The sequence below is a fragment of the Prinia subflava genome, chromosome 11 (assembly GCF_021018805.1).
Source record: "Prinia subflava isolate CZ2003 ecotype Zambia chromosome 11, Cam_Psub_1.2, whole genome shotgun sequence".
Lineage (NCBI taxonomy): Eukaryota > Metazoa > Chordata > Aves > Passeriformes > Cisticolidae > Prinia > Prinia subflava.
Genome location: NC_086257.1, coordinates 11,592,799 through 11,615,908, shown reverse-complemented (window position 1 = coordinate 11,615,908; position 23,110 = coordinate 11,592,799). Strand labels below are relative to the sequence as shown.

Sequence of the window (23,110 nt, the reverse complement as noted above, 5' to 3'; positions counted from 1 at the left end):
TACAGAGACAAGGTCAGTTAAATTACATACTTTCTGTACTTTACTCCAGCTGACAATCTGCTGGTTATAATGCAGGAACACAAGGGCTCAAATAGATTTTTCTGCCATGGTGTGCCATCTGGCACAGAGCAGCTTCACAAATGCTGCTTCCCTGCTCTGCTTCTGCAGATCCAGTGATGGCATAATTGTAAGCCCTGTCAGTTTTCAGCAGCAAAGTCAGCTTAATGCAATCTATCTGTAGGTATCAAAGTCACTCATGCCAGATGCAAATGTTTCATTGCCCAAACTTAAAGATGTAATTATATTTCCATGCAGAAAAAAAAATCTCCAACATCGAAAGTACACTTGAAAGTACAGGAGGATTAAAACAAAAAAGGGGATTATATCTGGGACTGGTTGAAGTGCAGATATAGATGCAATATTGGTGCAGAACAGAATAATGCATTAGGCAGCAGATGAGTTATTTCACTGCTATGGTGCCAAATGTGCCAAAATGTGATCTTGTTTTCCTCTGACACAAGAGAGACGAGGATCTGCTTTTACTAAGTGAAGCAGTAACACAAAGAACGGTCATGCAGTCACTGCCCAAGTGTTCCCAAGCAGCCCTGTCAGTACCTCTCACTACTGAGGCAAGGATGCGTGTCCTTGGAACTCGGATTTCAGAGCATTCAGAATGATGCTCCAATGGGTGGTGGTGCTGGGATGCTGCACAGATGGTGACTGGCATAAAATTACTCTTTCACTTGTGACTCACCTCAGAATCCAACCTTGTGTCTCCAGCAGGGACAGGACAGAAAACCAACTCACTGCAACAGCTTTTTTCTTTCAATTAAGTTTTTAAAGTATCTGTCTGAATGCTGCTGTTGCACATGAAAATCTTACTTCCTAGACATCAATGCAACAAGGAAAAAACCATTGCAGAGTTTATAGTTAAAGCCTCATGTATGAAGACATGCTAAACATTTATGTCTGCTATTCTGAGAAACACCTTTTATTACACAGATTCCATCCTAGTTTTTGCCCACACTTATTAATGTATGGCACTGATTCTATGGTGTTGATTTCATCTTCCTCAGTACATTATTCAGTTTTCAAGCGAACAGAAGTCTCTCCTTCAACCCATTTATGATACAGTATTGTTCAGTGGAGTTAATACACATCTCACACTTACAGGTACACAAAGAAATTGTGTATGCTCACATTTGACAACCATAATTTTGTACTCCTCCAGGCAAGGTTCTGGCTTTCTGTGATTCCGCAGTTTTAGAAATGCCACTCTCCCATGGAAACCTCTGTACACTCTGCAAGTAACTTAAAAATGGAGCCTTCTGAATTAGACTCAGTTAAGTGCTTAGAGAGCAAAGACACCTTAGATTGCTGCAAATGGGACTGAAGCAGAGGGCAGTTGGAAGGAAAGTCTTCTGTACAGCTATTGGCAGCTTTTCTTCAATAGCATATCCAAATAAAGGCTTAGGCATGCAAACATCAAAATATGAAGCCCCTCTATAGCTAGATGTGTTACTTTAGAAAAACAGTAAGGAGGGTTAAAAATACAAAGAATGAAAACAGAACATATAACATGGTGATAAATATGTTTAAAAATTAAGATTTGATGTAGAAAAGATAGAACACCAGTAGGAGTTGATAGATAAATTCAACCATAATGCATTAGGTTGAATTGTCTAAATTTTCTAAATTCTACATTTAGAAAAATGTAGAATTACTTGGCAATTCTTCAACTACAGTTCTGAACTTTTGAATTGTAACTACTCAGGAATCCCAGAATCATTTGCAAACAGAAATAAATTATATCTCACAACAAGACATAAATGATAACTACCCTATGGAAAATATGCGGCAAAGTCAGGAAAGGAATTCAGATGTCTCAGCTCTCTCATATCTGGACTTTAGAAGAGATTGACTTCATCATTTCTACATTTATTATTAACAATTTCCACTCTGAGTCTGTCCTACCAAAAAGATCAGTTTCTGAAAAAGAAGAGCCATAGCTCCCAAAGCAGCCATGCTGGGTTCAGAGAAAAAGCAAAACCACTCAGTTATTGGGAAGTGGCTTCCTAACACCCCTGTGCTTTTGAGACAGTTCTTCTCTTGGATTACAGGATCCACATTTTGATGCTGCCTGCTTCCATTTCCATCTCAACAGTAGTCTCCGTATTGAGGGGCCAGAGTTTTTCCTTGATTCTGCACATTAGCTGAATTTCCCTGTGTGAGTTTTCGTACAAGACACTGTGACTGTCCCACAGGAAATGGTTTCTGCTTCTTCATGCAAGAGAGATGGGACCAATTCCACTTTCTTTGTGGATATGCTGCCATGAGCTGTAGCAGTTGTCCAGTATCTCAAGAAAAGCAAGATGGAAAAATCAGTGGTGATTTGTTGTGAAGAGTGGTTTAATTCCAGAAATCCTTTTACATTTTCCTTCAAGATTTCTTAATCACTGACTGGGTTTTATTGTTCTTTTTTTGTTTGGCTGGAGTTTTGTAAGAAAATCTCATCATGTGAAAAGGAGTGGGAGGAAAAAAATCCTATTTATAAAGCCCCAAGTTATTTAAGAAATAAATATCTTTTTCCCCACTAAGCCACACTGTATTGACTTCTATTTGCTTTGCAATGGAAGCTCAGAAAGCAACTTTTGCTTACAGATATGAGTGCTGGAAACAAAATCCATTATTTACAGTGCTTCTGAAAATGTTATCTCACTTACAGGAAGATGTTTGGACTATTTAAAGTAATTTTACTGCTTCCTTAGGACAAAGAATATACTCTATTTAACCATAGTAGGTGGTATTTAAAAAAAACAAAGGTGGCCTGAAGTGGCTAAATTCAGATGTAAAAATATGAAACAGGATTTATTTTTATAGTGAGTTCAGGTAGAATGACAGAACACAAGTAACAAGTAGTGATTGTTTGTTTTCAGGGCAATATCACCTCTATGAACTGCAAAAAAATGTGTCTGGTTTAGATTTAAATTGCACAGAAAGAAAAAAGCCAAGCTGAAAACAACAATAATTTATGGCCAAGTGGATGGCAAACCAAGCTAACTGTAGATTTAGTTCCTGAGCAAAAGTTCTGTTTAAAATACATTGTTTATCTGGCTAGCTATCCTTATGGTCCCTTCCCATCCACTGCAAATGAAGGATAAATTTGAGGATTGCCTCAGGGGGTTCTTGCAATATCAAAAATTGTTCTATTGTTCTTTACAAAACTATAATTTTTATATGAATTCTAAAATTGTTAAGGAAGGATATAAAAATTTGCCAATTCCCATTGGGTATCCAAATATTCCTCTCTTTGTCTACCATGACTGCAATTCAGTTTAAAATCATATCTTAACCTACCTCTTAAAATGCTGTTTTTCTATTGAAATATTACATGAAAAGTTACATGGTACATTTTCTTTTAAAAGAAGGCAATAGAGTGAGGTATTTCTCAGCACACATTATTTCATTTTGAGGATATGCTGAATAATGTTTTAGTAACTTTAAATAATATATTAAAATATTTTTGCTAACTTTTTTCCCTAAGAGGTCTAGCTCTTATGTGAGATGGGAATTATTAATTTCCATGGATTTTTTTTCTATGGGGGATTCAGGGGGAGATTTTGAAATCTGAGTTTTCATTGGGAAAATGCAACCCATTGTATTTTCAGAATAACAACATACTGTTTTCTTCTACTATTAACACATGAAAAATACCTATTGTTATAAAACATCATGATAGCCACATTCCAAATGTTGTTAGTAATAATATTATATTTTTAATTCATAATTCCTAGATAGAGGAACAACTCCCAAAGCCAGATAATTGTATTTTCAGTTTTAAAACCCCTTCTTTTAAAACCCCTAAAATTAAATCAATATGCAAGATGTGGATGGAACTCAAGGAATTGCTTTCTTTCAGAGGCAATAAGTGACCATTTGCTCACCCGTGTTGAAATGGATCTTTCAACAAAAGGCCATATTCAAAACCAGAGAACATATAAACATAATAGCCTGTGTTATGCTGGCAGAGCCTTCCAGAGACAAAGAGAACCCTTAAGCCTGCACAGGAATGTGGCAAACATGTTTTATGATGTAACATACCCCATTTAACACCCCAGAAGTACCCTGGGGTTTTGGGGGTTTTTTCATGGGGAATATTGTGAAATATAAGAACCACATCCAAAGAGTATTTCTCTATACATTTAGAGGTGGGAAGAAGATCTAAGCAACAAGAGGAATGCCCAGTCTTTGTGACTGTTCTGCCTTCACATCCAGTAAGAGGTGACTGGTCAGCAAGTTCCAATTTCTCCTCTTTTCCAAGACCAGTTCAGTTGATTCCTCTTTGAAGTGACAGAATACGTGGATGCACCAAAGTTCTGGGGTTTGCTGCTACCAAAACAATTTTTAAAAGGACTGCTGTGAGACATTGATCTAACAATCCCTTATTTATCGTTCTTTGCAGTTTAGAGAGTGTTGTTTGTGGTGAGGTGTAGGGTGAGGCCCTACCCTGCAGCCTCCTGCACCCCTGCAGGGCTGTGCTCAGCAGGTAGAGTCACCAGGTTCAGACTGTCAGACACGGAGGAGAGAACACGAATGGAAGAGTTCCAGCTGTGCTCCAGGGAAGCCATAACAAGCACCAACAGTATGTGAATCTAAGTCCAGTGCCCTTTTTCCTTGCTAGAGCTGCTTTATAAGGAACAACAGTTTCTCCTGACCTGCAATGGAGGCAGAAGACTGGCAAGAGAAAGGACAAGGTGGATAAAGAACACTGTTAGCTGCAAATCTGAGAACAAAGCAGGAATGGCACGAGTGCTGGCTCAGCTTAAATAACTTCCTACCACTTTCTGTCTGGGATACTTAGCTGATTTATCCTAAAATTGTTTCCTTGTCCTTCCAAGGATGTTGAGCAGATATGCTGTTTCTTCCTAAACAGTGTCTAACCTGTGAGAGACAAGCACCTCCACAGCAGTCTCAGTGTCCTGGGAGTGCATGGTTTAACCAGTTGAGCATTTATTAGGGAGCACTTGTCAGAAAACAGCTGTGATTTGAAGACACACAAATCCAGCTTGTTCCAAGTCTTTAGTACCTTGGGATGGTGAGCCCCTGCAGTTCCTCTCCCTACCAGGGCCAGAGAACGGTTGCCAGATTTAATAGGGGGTGTGGACAGAAAGAACAGCCTCAAACAGGGAATCTGTTTGCCCTCTGATAGCAACAAACACAGCCTTGAGTTTGTTGCTCATGTCAGATAATGTACTTGTACTGGAAGGGCATCGACAATTGTATCTCTTTTTCAAATACCAGAACAGAGTTTGTCTGTAAATCACACAAGAATTCAGTAGACATCCAAGCAGGCTATTCAAATAATATAAAATACATTGTGACTGCATGTTAGAAGTCAGGAAAAAATTCCTCCTATGGCTTAGAAATAGAACAGATTACACAGAACACAATTCATAAAGCTTTTTCTAGCAAAGCAGAAAATCTCACAAAAATTAATGGTCCCCAAAAATTTTTAGTATTTCAGTCTCCTGTGTCCTCCATAACAGACTGGTGGAATATGTTCATGTAAAGCCTAAGAAAGTGAAACTTAAGCAAGAAAAGCAGCAGTTCTAATGTTATTCCGTATCCAAACTGACAGAGGAATGAAAATGCTGGAGAGTCACCATAAGATGCTTTGAGTACAATGGAGTTTATGTATGACTTTTGAATTTCATCTGTACATTATAATTTTTTTTTGTGCATGTAACTTAAAATGCTCAAACTCAAAACACTACCGAAAGCAGTGCTTTTTTGCTTCCCCTCTCTTACACCTGCAAATTAAATGCCCAGAAAAACAAAAACCACTGTGAGACACTGAGCATCTTGGAGCCCGATCTAAGCTGGTTCAGACTTTGGACAAGATGACCCTTAAAGTCCCTTCAAATCTGAATTATTCTTTCATTCTGATTTTTTGGTGCTAAATTAATCAGAAATTCAAGAAGATAATTGCACAAGATTTACAATAGATCATTGTTTACAATTCATGAGCCTCTACTCACAGAAAGCCTGGCATTCATGAACAGTAAGAGCAACCACTTTGACCAACAGGCTGGTGTCAAAACAAAGGAATGCCTAAATGGTCTTTAATCAGCAGATGAAACTGATCACCAGAGCAGAGCAGAATTCATAAGAAAGGATTTCTTTCATGATTTGTCTTAGGAGTCTTCCACAGCTTATCTTTGGAGAGCAGAAGAAAGAGAAATAAAAATGACTGCTGCAGCAGGAAAAAAAAAATGCCAGGTTTTGAGGAAATTATATGAAGGGAAAGGAGAGATAAGTGAGTCTGGATTCCTTCTGTATATTGGTGTGGGTACAGAAAAATGCCACAGAGCAGTAAGCCCACCAAAAGCACGGGAGTGCACAGAGTCCTGATGTTCTGCAGGTACCTGACAGTGCCTGGGGAGTGAAACTTGTAGAAATGTACACACAATATATACTGATACAAGGTGTCACTTGAGTTCTTCAGCTCGAATGGCAATGTTTCTCCATTGCTTACTTTTCCCTTAGCAAGTGAAAAACTCTACTCTGTTCATTCTGGCCTAGCTCTTTCTAGAGAGATCAATGGCACTTATTTCAGGTAGTTCTCTTTCATCTAGTCATGACTGCTTAAAATGAGCAGATTGTCACACAAAATATGCATGGTAGGAGTCTGCAAGAGAGCTACGAAGGTTTTTAATTTTGCAGCAACTGCTGAAGTGGGCATGTCAGAGTTGTTATTCTGGGCATGCTGAAAATTAGACATTTTGTAATCTTGCCTGTAATGTAACCCTCCTTATAGACAAGATCAAGGGTAAGAACAGTTCTGACACAAACTCACAGCAAATTTCCCTATACTTCACAGAAACAGTGAAGGAAAGAGGAGAAAGAGGAGAACAATAATGAATTCCTGAAGAGGCTGCCAGGTAAAAGCACAAATGACTACAACAGTCATAATGTGTGATGATTTGGGTATAACCTAAAGAAAGAAACATTTGTGAAAGGACACACCAAATACAGTGCCTTCCAACCTCAACTTCTACTTGAATGGGATTCCTGTGACTTTGAAAGTATCTCCAGGATACCTCAAATAGAACAGAAATAGCTCAAAGACAAAGTTGACTTTAAGACATTCTTCAGAGGTCATTCCCATAGTGTCAAAAAAATTTCAGGGATACTGCCAAGAAATAACATCCTTTGGAAGAACAGCATTATATCTACCTTTTCAGAAAGGATACCTCTTCTGTGATGATATCTCCTTGAAGATATTTATTTTCTTGTCTTACTATTTCCACACAGCAACAAAAAAGAAACATTTCTCCTAGAAGAAAAACAAATAGTTTAAGACTACATTTTTGTTTCACAATTCTTCTGTTTAAAAGAATACACATAGGTCCCCACAAGGACTATGGTATGTTTGATCTGAGAATTGACTATTTAGTCAGAGAATTTCTGTGATATTCAAAAGAAAAAGGTTATCATTTAAGTCAAGCTTTACTGAAATCTGAAGTCACAGACATCAAAGCTTTGTTCCGAGGTTCAGTGTTACTGACTGAATGAAGCCATACCCTGTTGGCCACAGTGCTGAAAGTGGATTCCTTTTGTTATTTATGGACAGAGGAGTTTAGGATCAAACCATGGTCTTGCTGAAGTTAATGGCAAAACTCCCACTGACTTCAATTAGAACAGAATTTGGCTCGCAGTCTCATTACTGAGCATAACAATTAAAAGAAGCTTTTACAAGCCGTATTGCTGTGTAAAAGGGCGTGAACCATGTAGCAAATTTCATTGAACCCACGGCCAACAGTCATTGCTATAGCAACTGAGGTTCTAACAAAGGTAGTCACTGTCTCTGTAATCATCAGGTGTCTCTATAGCAACTAGAGTTCCCAGAGAACAAGAGAAAAATATTTGAAAACTGTCAGTTGGAAGAAAAGGGGTTTGTGAGTAAGGAGGTTGGAAGCAAGAGCAACTTAAGGGTAAAACATGGCTTGGAGTAAAGAGAAATGATTGTCCCAAACATACACAGAGAATGGCAAAGGAAGAGAGAGCACAGGCCAGGGCCTCAACTGGAGATGAGACAGGGCTTTCCCTTGGGCAAGGAGAGAAAATGGCACTCCAGAGAGATATTCCCAGATCTAAATTAGTTCTGTTTCAGACAATTCTCTTAAAGAAAAATTGGTTACTACAAAAGAGTCCAGGGCCAAACTTTGTCTGCAATAAGAGTTACAGTCCACCAGGATTTTCAAAAGCACCTGCCTGCATTTCTTGTGCCCACATTCCTTTACAAACATAGCCCTGTTTGTCCTCAAAATGGAAGAACACAATCTGTTCTCAAGAAACGTTGCTGCAGATAGCACGGTACAATTCTGTAGAAATTATGATTAACCATTCCTAATGTTACTTATTTACAAGTTTTTAAACAGTGTTGAAATGAAAAAAGGAACAGCTGCTGTTTGGATACTGATAGGGATGCAAACAGCAGTGTTAATTATAGATCTCTTTCTGTAAAATACACTTTTAGGCTCTGAGGTAGGAAGCAGGGTTATCTGCACATAACAAAAGCCAGCATATGTAAACATAAGTCCCCACAAAAATAGTATGGTGGTATTGGCAGAATCTATAAAATAATAACTTCAGACTAATCTGATTGCTACTGATCTAATGGAAACAAGAATTGGGGCAAGATGCTTCATTTAATAGGAATTTATCCAAAATGTTCATGTTCACACACTAAAAATAATTCAGTTGAATCAGCACCCTTCCTCTGAAAATAAAGTCACAAAAGTAATTATGAATTCCAAATGGGATCCAATCCAGTATACTGATGGACTACTACAATGCTTTGTTTAAATAAACCAAAGCCTGTCTTTAACCTGGAGAATCGGTAAAAGACCGAGCAGTGCTGGAGCCGGGATTCCGTTCCGCGGGTACCGAGAGCCCTCTAGTGGGATGCGCCTGCAGATCCGCTCCTGGCGGAGAGCAGCCCTTGTCCTGCAGGCAGGTAAATCTGGGGTTGTTCCCGCACTCCCCACCAGCATTTTGTTACAACACAACACCAGCTAATATCCTTCGTATCTGAAACAGAATGACACACTGATGAACAATGAGCCTGAGTAAAACAAAAAGCACTGTACCAAAATACTGTTTCAGGTACCTTGGGGGGGTTTAGGGGGGCGGGGTGAATTTGGGGTGGGGGGGTTGTGGTTTTGTTGGGGTTTTTTAAAGAAATGGCAATGACAGTCGGTATGTTTGCTGCTGTGGTGTGGCAATCCTGAATTCAGCAGGTTTTTGGTAGTTGCTGTTTACTCAAATTGAATCAGTGATGTGGTATCACCATTGATATGGAAGTGTGGGGCATTAATATCGACATCCAGGAGAGATTGATCTCCACGGGAGCTGCTTCTAACCACAAACACCTCCCAGCCTGCAGAAAGTCCACAAACCTGGCCGGAGGCTGCTGTGGATGAGGGAACACCCGGCTGAGCTCCAAAGGGAAAAGGAAGTAGAGAAATGGAAGCAGAAAGAGGGAACCCAGGAGGAACAGAGAGAGAAAGAGACATTTCCTGAGCATGCAGAGAATGCTGAGAGCTGTGAGTCAGTAGGGATATAAGGAAAAGGGCAGCAAAAGCGGCTCCTGCAAGTGTAGACCCGGGCTCAGTGGGGCAGAGAAACTAGTGACAAAGGACGTGGGAAAGACCAAGGGATTCAATGACCTTTTTGCCTCAGTTTTTAGTACACACATTCCAGCTTGTAGCTTAGTCTGTGAGACTGAAGCATTGCCTGCTTTTATAGGAAACTAAAATTAAACCAGAGTATATGCACAAGTCCACAGTTCTAAGAGTTGAATATGAATCAGCTCCCCAAACAGTCTACCACCAGGAAACTGTAGTTTAGAAAGATTTAATGTAAAATTGTAACAATAAAAATTATCCAGATTGTTTTTCAGTTTATCAAAATATATAAAAAATACACCGAGCAGCAGTTAAAGCTGAAAATGAAAGCATTAAACACACAGAAGTAAACTTAGAAATACTTCCTTCATAATCGTGACATTCAATTGTGTGGATTAATTTAAACTGCAAAAACAAATAATATCAGTTTTCCACAATTTTGTAAGAATTCATTACATTCTGAACCTGTTGGCTAAACTGTCTAAACTGGAGCAGATTAACTCTCCTGTAACAATTCACAGAACCAAAATGCTTCCTCTCTTTCAAAGCATTTATTTCTTCAGACATGCTGGCAGTCCTGTCCTCTCAGTGAGAAAAGTACACCTGAGCATTTCAGGTCTGTCTGAAGTGAATTTGGTCTCTGAAGGAAGATTCCAGCATGATGAACTGGTTGTTACATCACAGGCTGCATCAAATTTATTCATGCTCAAAGAGGAGAGAACATATCCCTGTGTTGATACAATGCCTCTAGACAGTGACATATGAGCAGAAGGATCACAAGTCTTAAGAGATTAAAAGTCTAGTTCCACTCAATTCAATGTATATTCATCATAATTAGTACAGTATTTTAATAAGTCAGTAAAACAGGCTTGAACCAAGGAGGGAAAAAGAAAACCAAAACAGACTTTACCTTCTGGATAGAAAGCTGTATTCCAGTAAGCAGAAAATATTTTTTAAGCTATTTTCAGCTAAGTGTAATAGCTGTAACAAAGATACATAGATTATGTGGATTTATTTCTATCTCTGGAGGCTCTGTGACCCATGAAGATTGAATATCAGCAATATAAAATAAGAAAAACCACAGTCTGACCTCAGGAAAAAAGAGAGAACAAGATCAATAGTGACCAGCAAATAAACTGGTTTCATAGGAAGACTATTCAGGGCAGGAGAAGAAGAGATTTTAAAATGCACAGAGGCCTGGCAGTTATAAATGATGCTTAGCCCACCACTGTGGGCTTAGTGGCCTTAAGAGGCCCTAGCCCACAGTATTTCCCGGGCAGTTGTGTATCAGAGCAGGAGCTAGCAAGGCAGATCTTCTTGGCTGGGATGGATTAGAGAAGGATAACCACTTGTGATCCCACTAATCCTGTTCCAGTCTGTCTGGGGATTTTAGGCAAGCGAGCTGTGACAGAACATTTGTTATCTGTAGTCACAAAGTGGTTGATTTCTCAGTTTCAGAGTTGGCTTGGCTTGGTCTTTTAATTATACATACAGGTGCACTTGTTTTCAAAGTTTGCTTTTACTCTTGTCTGTATTTTTCCTGTGCTTGCAGAATTGCCAGTGGTGCTAAAGCACAGTATCTTTGCTTGGAACTCCCACTAACTATAATTTATTACAATTTTTACATTATGCTCCTTTTCTGACTTTATATCCTCCAAGGTGAGAATGTGAGAATCCCCCTACTGATTTACAGGACTCCTCTTGCTTTCTATTCCATCTTGATAGTTCCTATTAGAGCAGACTTCTACATCTGCCAGGCTAAGGATTATTGTTCTGTGAAATCCATAGAGTTGAAAAGGTGGACATAAACAAGACTACTACCTCTTGTTCGTTAAAAGTACATGCCAGAGGAGATGAAGCAAATACTGTTTGTGTAGTAAATACACAGTATTATGAGAATTACTTGGTGTACTGCCTTCCACAAAGCTTTTACTTGTTTTTCTCTTTCACTTGTTAAGTAGTATTCAAAATATCTTCCACATGAAAACTTTCTTCATTTACCTGGTAGCCTGTTCCTAAAGTCAAAATGTGCCTTTCTATTTTATCAAGTTCCCTTCCTTCTCAATTTATCATCCGTTATCAATATTGGAAATATGATGCAGCTGTTGCAACAAGTTGTTTTCCTATTTAACCTTCAAACCAACCAAAACCTGGAGAGAAGTTATTCCATTTTTAGAAAGGGAAATTGCTGAAGGGCCTGGATACCCTAAAATAGGTTTACCTGAAATAATATGGAAAGACTTGAGCACAAAAAAAAAAAAAAATCAGATTACGTGGTCACATTGCCAACAGTTTTTCAAGTGAGTCGTTATTGCAAACCCAGGTAAGGTTTTCTGAGTCCATGCTGTTTTTCTGTGTGTTTTCCATGGGCTCATTTTCTGAGTAGAGCTGGTCCTGATCTACTCAGACTCATCCTTCTTTAAAAAAAATGTACATAAAAAAAATTTGCAAAAGAGACACAGGAGAGGTGATTTGGCTTAATTTAGCTGAAGAGGTTCCTGGCTCTGTATACCTCCAAGAAAAGAACATGGCATACAGAGAACAATAATACAGCCAGGACAAGGTGTAAGAAAACTAACAGGATTGAAACATTTCATACAGGCTCTTCTATTACCCACAGCTTTCACATTACCTCTTCTCCATGTACAGCTCTGAACATTAGAGGCATCCCTCTAAGTAGCCTATAGGTGCCAAATGACACCAGATCATTAAAAGCAAAATGCATTCTTAAGGTCCTGCACCACTTAATTCCAATATATTTCTCCCAACAGTGCATGCATAAAATTATCACTTACAAGCATCTTGCAACAGTTATCCTGACTTGAAATCTTGAAATCCTTATCCATTGATTTGTCTTCTTCTTCTGTCTTTACACCAGAATAAAGTGCTATGTTATTTACATTTAAACATGGGAAAGAGGAAAGGCTCTTAAACTTTCAAAACGTAGGAAAGGTTGTTATGCCATTTTTTAAACATAATTTTTTCCATCTTAAACTATGAAGACAAAATAAGACCCCTAGGATTCAGACTGGGCTGTAAACTACAGGAAGAAAACATGAGCACACACTGAGTTTTACAACAGAATTGCAGAAATGGAGAGGCTGAGCCTTGGAGGCAGTTTGTGCATCCTCAGCCAGAGGCAGCGCAGTCCAGCGACACAATCACAACAGCAAAAATGAGACAGGGCAGCTTTAAGAGAGAAACAGGAAGCTGTAACTAGAACCCAGCTGAATTCTGAGCTGAGGCACTTTACCATGAGGCTGCAAATGAAACAGATGTGCTTGCTGTGAATTTCTGTAGTGTCTGGAGTTTTTGTACTAAAGGTGACAACACTTTCCTTCCTGTGATTTTTTTTTCTTTTATTTTTCATGTACTTTCTCTAAAGGGAATGAAATGGAAAAGTTGAAGAAGTATGTATCAGTGAAAGATGAAGATCACTTCTATCATCAGGGAGCTGTGGAGCTGCTAATCTTTAACTTTCTCCTCATTCTTACAATATTAACAATCTGGTTGTTTAAAAACCATCGATTCCGTTTTCTGCATGAAACTGGAGGAGCGATGCTTTACGGTGAGTATGAATTCCAGTGCCAGCATAACATCAGACTAGTTGCATATTTATGATCAGGCACTTGAGATCAAGTGCTGACAAAGCTCAGAGATGTGCTGAATTAAATGCCATCAGCTCCATAAGTGTACAGTGAAATAATGATGTGACAGCATCTCTCCTGAAGTAGCCAGGGGCTGCCTTGATAGGGGAGCAGTTGTGATGAGCTGGTTCCCCTGAGCCTGGGCATTCTGCTCCTCTGTGGTCAGGCAGCAGAGAGCTGGGGGGTTTACTGCTCACAAAAACAGCTCGCTTGGGTTTTTATAACATTCTGAGCTGTTAGTCTAAGGACCCTTGTGGATACAGACATGTTGTCTAATAAAGTTTAAATGATCTTGAGAGCTTTCTTTTGGCTTTGCTCTCTGCCTTTGAAAAACACACTGAAGAATGTGTCTCAAGTTCGCTCTCAATGCTGTCACTGTAGTGTAACTTTAGTTCTCCTGTCTAGTTCTAATCTCTTATGGAGTTTTGCCATGCTGCATTTGGCTCTCGCGCAGAGCTTTCAGCAGTGTCCTCTAAGCACTCTGTGGTTCAGGGGTACACACCTCCACATGTAATGATTTCTCTTGTCATTCTCTGTGTGCTGCCTCACCCTGAGAGACTCAGCTGCCATAAGGGACTTACAGGGGGCAAACTGTCCAAATGGAAGATAGAAATCAACAGCTCAGCCATTAGCTGAGTGCCAGCCTGTCCTGACAGGTTCTGTGCACACCACATCCTCTAGCAGGGTAATACCCCAAAATGACTTTGTTAAGGGGGTGCCTCTGCTGCAGTGGCTTCCTTCCCCTCTGGTGCTCTTTGCCCATGTGCATTTTCTGATGGCATTTTCCAAAGATTTAGACAAAAGCCAGTCAAAACTGAAATGAAATATAGGCAAACACAAAACAAAAATAAATAAGTATAGAATTAGAGTTTTGTCACTTGGGCCTGTTTTTCTGCCTGCTGAGAACACACTGCACATCGTAAGGATAACCTGCTGATATTCTTTTGATTGGTTAAGACATTAGTGCTCTAGCAGGACAGAGCTTTTGAATTATTAAAACATTCCTCATGATTGTAAATAAACTATCTCTTTAGTCTTGCATTATTGATGGCACTCTTCAAACAGGGAAAAAAGCTTGTCTATAGGCTCCAAAAAGCTAAGGATGTCCTTCTTACCCTTCAAAATTTTGGGTACGGGTGTAGTTATCTCTACCACAGAATGGCAATATTAAAAAGAAAGTGAAATTTCAGAGGTCAAAGAGAGGTTGTCAGATCCAGAGGCGGCAATTTTGGGAGAAAATCCTCATGATACCAAGCACTGACAGTGGGACAACTCCTGCCATCACTTAATTTCACCTTGCCTATCCAAACAACTCTCATTTCTACCTTTTCTGCACAAAAAGAGGTTTCAGTCCTTACAGTTTGCTTTGCTCCAGCCCATTGAGCTATTTATTAGATTTGTGAATAGCAGCACAATGAACTGATCCTTGACAGGATATGGGCAGTACTGCAGTGTCCCACAGGGTGACAGGTGGGTCTGTATTCCTCGACTGTGCCCTTAGGGGAGCAGCAGTGCAGAGGACAGGGAAGGCAGAGTGTGAGGAACACCAGGGGAAAAAAACACAGAGAGACACAAACAGGAAGTTTTACAGTTACTGCAAAGTGCTGAACAGCCACAAATTGAACACAGACTGATAGAAAGTTCTATTTAAAGTAGAGAGAACAAATGAAAGAGTGGGTTGGCTCTTTTTTCTTTTTTTTTTTGTTTGTTTGTATAGGCTCTGTAGGAAAATTCAGTTTTAGGCTGAATAGTTCCAGCTAGCAAAAAAAAAAAAAAAAAAAAAAAAAACCCAAAAAACACTATGCTGTCCATTTAGAAACTTGAATAATTGAGGTGTATTTTTTTTATCAAAACAATAGCTCAACAGTAACTATATTTAATTTTAAAATCTTTCTACACAGTAAAAAAAATTCAAGTAATGCCAAATTAATTCACAAGAATTAACTCAACATTATTTCACAAAGGGTGTATCTATGTGTAGATATAGATATATATATAGCAAGGCATTTAGTTTGAAAATACTTAAAGACTCAAATTGTTTTGTTTGTTTTGAGACCAAGCTGAAAAATCACTCACAAACAATGAGGAAACATACAGACTTATCTGTTCATTCATTGATTCCTTGGTTTTCCTGAGTCTCAGAGAGCGAGTTTCTCTGTACATTGTAGTTGGGTTTGATAAACAGAGCACAAATACTGAACTCTGCTCCATTCCTAATTTCTGTATACCCAGGAGACAGGTGGGTATGAGAGTTTCCCATGCAAGAGCACCCTCAGGAGTGGTGTGGGAGATGATCTACACCAGCACTGATGGAAATAAAGCCACTAGGATGAGGGTAGGTGAGCCCTCTCATAACACCGGGCCCAGGATGTGGCCTCAGTGCTGGTCAAGACACAACGAGCCAATAAAACACCAGAGTGCCTGGAGCCACCTCCTGCGAGGCCAGCTACCTTTAAATGCCTCAGCCATAAACCACTAGGCACCAAATTCCCCACAGAAGATGTTAAGTCATGGCCCCTCACATTAGTGCAGCAATAGCTCAGAGCTACACAGTGACAAACTGAGTGCAGGCATCCAAATTCCTCCTCCTCCCCTCGGGTGCCAGGCTCACACAGAGGCAGCACCACTCACCTCTGAGTAAGAGGCTAAGTCACTCTTGCAAGCAGGCAGCCAGAACTGAACTTCAACAACAAAACCCCAAACCAGCAGCAAGCCAAGCTGTGCCTTTTATACGGGAGGTTAGTTACCAAATTTAAATTGAAATAGTTCTCAGCTTGAGCAATTGTCACCCTGGGGAGTGGGAGGTGCCCCTCGGTGGAGGTGAGGCTGGCTGCAGGTGCAGCAGCCCTCGGGGCTGTGCTCCATGGGATGAGCTGATCAGGCTGGGAGGAAAACATGAAAAGGCTGAATGACACACGAGCCATTGTGGTGTTCACGTAAAAAGGCTTTGGGATTAGAGGTGTTTCACCAGGGTTTGAGGGGACAGGTATTGACGGCTGTGCAGAGGGAAGGCTGACTCACAGCAGCCCTTTGCACCCCTGCAGAGGATCCCATTTAGCGTGTTTGGAATTGAGGCACACTCAGTTGTGGATTCAGCTTTGGTAGAGGTGTCTAATGATGAACACTATGATTCTCATACCTTCCAAATCCAGTATGCCTCTTGGGTGAAGTAATTGTGGTTGCCTTCTGATGGTGTGGTCTGAGTATCCCTATTCCTCACTGGCAGAAATGGATGGAACAGGTCCCAGAAAGAGGAATCTCTGAACCTCAGTAAAACAGAGTATTTCATTGTCTTCCTGATCACAACATTCACAATGAAGAAAGGTCGTTGGAACTCAGAAGTCAGTACAGGAAAATCACAATTAAGGCAAAAACTGATATTTTGTACTGGTAAGGTGAAGAGAGGAACATCGTTTTGAGACAAAGAAATTTGAAAGAAAATCTTAACTATTTGGAAAAATCAAGTAATGACTAAAACTGCATCCCTGAGTGTTCTTACTGTGGAAAGTGTTTAACAGCTGACTAGAAATCTTGGGGAAAGAACAGTCCTGTTTAGCTCAGGAGTTTGGCATGATGACTTAAAAAATCCCTCCAATGGCCCCATCTGTGATTAACGATTTTATCCTTCCTCTGAAGAGCCAGGAAAACCTGCACTGCCTTCAGTAGAAACACGACTGAGCTTTACTCAGAGTGAGATTTTGCTGCAAGATCTGACTTCAAAGGACAGTTAAGACTTTTTTAAAGAAGCCTGTAACATTGGTGAAATCCTTTTGTGTGTCAATACTGTATTTAAATAAATGTGCTCAAAACACCTTTTGAATAGTCTTTTTCTGCCTGTGTCCTTGCTCAGGCCTTGGTGAATGTCTACAAAATACTTCTGTTCCCTGAGCAGATTAAATAATACCTGGTAACAGAAGTGTATCAGAGGCTGTAGTTTAAATCATTGAGTCATAAGGACAAACAGGGTGCAGGAAAACCTGTCAGTTTTCTGCTCCAGAAAATGAAAAATATCAAGTCTTGTTCAAGCATCAAATTAAGTTGAATTTTTAATGTATTAGAAATTGAATTTAAAAATCAAATATGTGATTCTTCTAAAGGAAATCTAATAAAACTAAGATGAAAACTCTGACAGTTTTAACTAATGAATGGTATTCTGGTTTCTGGCCCATGATTTTGGACATCTGGGCTGACCACTGCAGAAGTCATATTTCATAGTTGCACATGCAGTGCTTGCTTCCCTTTACATATACATACTTGCCCCTAACATTTTGAGGAAATCTGCATTTTACTACAGCTAGATTTGTTGTCTGATTTATTGCGGGAATGCTGTGTAATTTAAGAAAGAGGTTGTGGGATTTCTACAGCTTATTGAAACCCTTTGTCATTTACAGAAAGCAACCACACCAAACAATAGATTCTAAACAGGCACAAATGCATGCACTCACTAAACCAGGTAATAAAGCTGTTACTCAGCATCACTGCAAGAAGCTACAAACTCGACTTTGCCAGGAATCTGCAGCTCCAGTAGTCTCTGTTAGGAGAAGATGTGACAATAACAAGGATTCTCAAGGTCCTTATGGTCACTTGTATCCCCTTCTGATGATGGGATCACACTGAAACTGTAACATCACATTTGGCAGGTGCTTCTCTGATATTTCATGTAATTTCATTTCTTTCTTACCTTTTAATAGTAAGTATATCTATCTAGATGTTTAGGTGTCTTTCATCAATATTTCATCTGAGCATTCTTAGCACTTTATGAATGTGTTAATAATTACTAACTGTAAAGCACTTTATTCCATACATGGGACTTAAAGCATACAGGACATAAAAGAAGTATGGAAATTCAATTTGAAACCAAATCAAAGTCTCTGAGGGAGGAAATCATCTCAGTAATGTTGTCTAGGTAAATATTACCTCTCCTGAATAAACATGCAGCCTCCCACTAGAGCCAAAAGAAAGAGCCATACTATCCAGAGGATGGCTGCAGAAGTACATTTTCCTTTCTGTTAATTGTAAAGGGAAACAAAATATCTGTCTTAGGTAAGAGCTCTAAATTGTAGATAGTCTAATTATTCCTTCCCTTCTTCCTGGTTTTATTTTTCGGTGTTTATACAGTCCCAGAAATAGAGAAAGCAGAATGTGCCTGAGGATGTGTCAGAGTTTTCCCCACAAATGAAGTGTACAAAATACCCAAAAGCACAGCTGATGTTTATATGCTCAGTTCAGCACATGAGTTGTGCAGACATCTCCCTGCTCTAAATAACTATTGAAAATGCAGTGGATGAAAAACTCAGTTAATTATTATGCCAGCATCTGGATCACAAAAATAGGAGTATGACTGTGCATATGTCAAACCAACATCTGCATTCTAATGGAATGCCCATTTTGGAGAAATATTTTGTGGTCATCCATGAAGTGTTGATAGAGGTTCCGTAAATGTAGAAACATTGAGAGGTATCCTAGCTTTGGCAGAGCTAATTTTTTCTCTAAATATGTGGCATCAAATACTTAAAAGTACTTGAATATCTTTCCTTTTTCTTCTTTTCTTTCAGGCCTTGTAATGGGATTAGTTATACGATATGTGACAAAATCAGCAGATGTTGAAAGTGGGACTGTTTATGAATGTGAAGAGCTGAAATCTGGGCCATCCACTCTGCTTATTAACATAACTAATCAGGTCTACGAATATCAGTACAAGAGAGAGATCAGCCACCACAATGTCAATGGTCACCAGGGCAATGCAATGCTTCAAAAGGTAAAACCCATCTTATTTTTGCTCTAAACTCTGCAAGATATTTATTTTCATGCTTGAGAGAGGAAAACAAGCTTCAATTTAAAATGAGGCAGAGAGAAGGTCTATTCTGAATTTAGGGTGGGCATGGTAGGTGAGGAAGAAGAACAGTAAAGGAAATGAGGTGTGCTGGAACCCTGACCATCATTTAGCTCCAAGCTGACTGTGCACTTATGCAGTGGTGGCCTGAGCTGTTTCAAATGTCCCAGCTCCTGCAGCCACTGAGTTCATTGCAGGCACAACTGTTTAACTTGGATTCATTGCCACTAAGCCTTTATAAATGCCACTGATATCTTTATTTTTCCTCTGTCTTCAAAGTGATGTGCTCTGGCAGGATAATGCAAGGGGAGGTTATCTCCTGTGGATAGCACAGGAAACTGCAAACTCTAAACATTTTTCAAAACACAAACTTGTAAATATGTACTTAATGTACACTCAAATTCATCACAGCATTCTCACACATTCTTCCACTCCTGCAGTGATCCTCAGTAGGGACTTCACTGCCATGGGGAGACTTCCAAAGGGGAGTGTAGAAGAAAATTTGCAGTCTTTCACAATGTCATGGCCTTTTCTTTTTTCCAGTCCACAACAAAATATTTTACTTTGTTAGTATAGTATAGTCTGCCCATGTAATATTTGCTTCTTACAATGTTCACTTTTTTTCCAAATGGCAGCCATTTGAAGAACACTGGAGTGCAGAGGCACTTTTAAAAACCTGTATTTTGTGCTCAAAGACATTGTATATTCACATGAAGCTCCTAAGCCCTTACCAATGGCTTTTTACAATACTGCAGTGTATTATTTTGCTTTTTTCCAAGTATTATTGTTTGTTTAATACAGTTATACATGATCCTGTGTATTATATGGTTATCGTTAGGAAAACTTTTAAGTTATGCTTAGAGTGTTCACTGGGGAGCTGAGCAGAATTAGGATTTTACCATCTGCTCAGATTTCTTGCTGATGCAGCACCACTGGCTGCTGTTAGTGCCAGACTTGCCCTTCTCAGGAGGAACTAGACTGTCAAGGACCATTAGAGTTGTGGTGGGTGGAGACAGGAAAATGCTGTGGCAGTCAGACTGATCAGGTTTTGCTGAATCCCCATCCTTTTTCCTGCTAGTTGGTTGCATTTGCAGCTTTGTCTTGGTCAAAGTTTGTGTTTCGTTTCCAGGACAGATGTATTAATCCATTACATTTGATCAAATTCATCAGACCTGGCACTGAAGTTGATTTAGGAGAAAGGAGGAGCAATGACTTGCACAGAAATTTCTCTTGCCCTTACAGGAAACTGCCCAATCTTGTTTCCATAGTCTAACTTTGCTGGAAGGTTCTTGGAAGTCTCAACTGTGAATTGTAGTTCCTCTCTAAATGATTGGAGAGACCTCAGTCTGCCTGAATTTTCACTTGTTTTTCCTTTAAAATTATCTGGCAGATTCCCTCCTGAAAAGAAAATAAATAAAAAAGGAAAGGGGGATGAATTCAGCTGTATTTAGGAGACAATAACAATGCCTGGCAGCCTTCCTGACTGGCAGAAGTACAAATGTACAAAACAGAAAGCATGATCACACCACACTCTGGGTTTTGTACAACTGTAATTCCCTTTTGACTACACTAAAAGCCTTTACTTGGCGCCTTTTATCAGAGACAATAGATTGTGCCATGACTTACAAACATGTATTCTTCAGAACGTGATTTTGAATAATAAAACATGCAGTCAGGATTTCTGATGCCCACAGAGAAGATACTTTAACATAGCTGCTAAATTATTTCCAAAATTAATATTTGAGAATGTTAGTTCTTAAATGAAGAAAATCCTTTTTCCATCAGGTTTTCAATGATGGTGCCAGCACAGCTAATGTTTCTGGCAGGTTATTTAGCTAGATTTTTTAGCTCTATAATTCAAAGTGAGCAGGATGGAAAAAAGTCTCAGCTCTCACTTCCTGTTTATTGAATCAAGCTGTCTGTTACTAAGGCAGAAATAATTTTGTCAGCAGGTCTTACTCTTTTGAAGGAAAATAAACTAGAATACTGTAGCCTTAAAATATCACTTCATCTGAACAAAGGAGCTGCAAGCCTTTGCACTAATTACCTCCTGTCTCTTAAAAGAATTGATATAATACAGCCACTGACAGAACACTAAGCACCACACAGGCTTATTTAAGTTGGGTTTTTTTTCTCCAGCAATGCTGTAATTTTAAAGAGAATTGTATTCTATTGAAAGCTGTTTGTAATGAATTGCAGGGGCTGAGCAATGTCCTTGGTCTTTCTCTGTGCCAGAAGTTGAAGGCCAATGTGATCAGTGCACTTCCTCATTCTAGCACTACTTTAAAACTTTTAATGGCTATTTTATAAATCATTTCCTTCAGAGGAAATGTTGCATTGGTTTTGGTGGTGTAGGCCTTTTATCACCCTTCTGTACACGGGGAATTGAGGCACAACTCTGCTGATGTGTGTTCCTGAAAGGGACCAGGAGATCATGTCTGAACCAGCAGTTGTCATGGGACTGTCAATTGGATGTGTGGGAGGGCAGCTGCTGTCACAGGCAATGCTGCTTTTATGTGTTCCCTGTCATTAACACATGACTGATTTCCTGCTTGAAGGAGTACTTTTCATGTAGTAATCTGAATCTATAAGCTGTAAGGAACTACACATTTTTACTTGCAGTAAAACAACTCAATAATCCTGCAAACAGGGGAGGTGAGCCTGAGATCAGTCCTGATAAGAAGATAGAATTAAAAACTATCTTATCAAATTAAATGCTACTTTATTTGTCCTTACCTCTCTTTTGTCCTTCCTGGCAGATGACCTTTGATCCTTCCATCTTCTTCAACATTTTGCTGCCACCCATTATATTTCATGCTGGATATAGTTTGAAGAAGGTATGTGTGTTTTCCTGGTGTGACAGAAGGGGCCGAGTGTGTCACAGCAGGCCAGTGACAGGACAGAGTCAGCTAACAATTTTATTGCCTGGGAAGGACTTGGCAGGAGTGGATTAAAATGAATGATTCATGGCCCTCATTTTGCTCTCTCTCTGTTCCTGTGCAAAGATCTGATTGTGCAGTTTATAACACTTAGGCCTCCCTGTTTTCAGAAGAGACCATTTTGAATGGTGTGAGCTGCAGGCAGGAACAGCCTGTGTTTCGTATCCTGCCTGATCCGGACTTTGTTCAAGGGATGGGGTTATGGTACCATTTGCATCAGATATTTCCAGTGTGAACTTCTGCTGTGATCCTGAAACATTTGGCCAGATACGTAAAAAACAGGGAACTTTGATGGCATTCCACCAGGGAAAAAAACTAAACATCTTTAAATTGTACTTTCCAAAATAACTAAAGTAGCCCAAATTGTCCATCTTCTATACTAGAAATGTGTTGTAACAAATGGCACTTCTAGATGTGTTTTTTTTGTCTGACTGCTTTTTTATTTACTATATAACAAAGGACTTTCTTTCAAACTTTCCTCCCCAGAGACATTTTTTTCGTAACTTAGGATCCATTTTAACCTATGCCTTTTTGGGAACTGCCATCTCCTGCATTGTCATAGGGTGAGTGCCTTCTGCTATTATCACATGCTTGTATTTCTTTCAATTAATAACTGAACTGTAAAAAGAATTGCAGAGCCTGCACGGTCAATATACTTAGCAACTGGTGTATCATATAAAGTAATTCCTGCTCAAGGAAAGCTCAGGTGGAAAAGGAAAAACCCGTGGATAGCCAAGAACTCTCCCCAGGCATTGAGAAAAGTGTGTCCTTCATTTTTGGTCTATGACTGCTGTAAGCATGAACACTCCATAGCTTTAACCATCTGTCCTGAGAAACAGGACCATTCCCTCTATTGAAATGCCATGCTTCTAACTGGAATTACTTCTAGAGAAGAGCAGATCTCTGACAGTACAGCAAGGACTAAATATCAGAGGTGGTAGAAATAGATACCCCATGGCATGTATGTAAAATAACTGGAGTCATTTCAAAGGCTAAGCAAAA

The 23,110-nt window shown here is 39.5% G+C and overlaps 1 protein-coding gene and 1 long non-coding RNA gene across 2 annotated transcripts in view; one reads left to right on the top strand and one right to left on the bottom strand.

Moving 5' to 3' along the window:
- Nucleotides 1-4,021: 4,021 nt before the first annotated feature.
- LOC134555990 (uncharacterized) lies at nt 4,022-9,065 on the bottom strand. Its single transcript, XR_010081532.1, has 3 exons — nt 8,892-9,065; nt 7,237-7,336; nt 4,022-4,715 (listed from the first exon to the last, which is right to left on the bottom strand). It is a non-coding gene; the product is annotated as an uncharacterized LOC134555990 (long non-coding RNA).
- A 3,697-nt stretch (nt 9,066-12,762) lies between these two features.
- Nucleotides 12,763-23,110, top strand: part of SLC9A9 (solute carrier family 9 member A9) — a 171,430-nt gene continuing 161,082 nt past the window's right edge. Inside the window, exons 1-4 of the mRNA XM_063408187.1 lie at nt 12,763-13,257; nt 18,892-19,094; nt 21,929-22,006; nt 22,595-22,671. Coding sequence (XP_063264257.1) covers nt 13,083-13,257; nt 18,892-19,094; nt 21,929-22,006; nt 22,595-22,671 — 533 coding nt within the window. The 5' untranslated portion in view covers nt 12,763-13,082. The remainder of the gene's footprint in view (nt 13,258-18,891; nt 19,095-21,928; nt 22,007-22,594; nt 22,672-23,110) is intronic.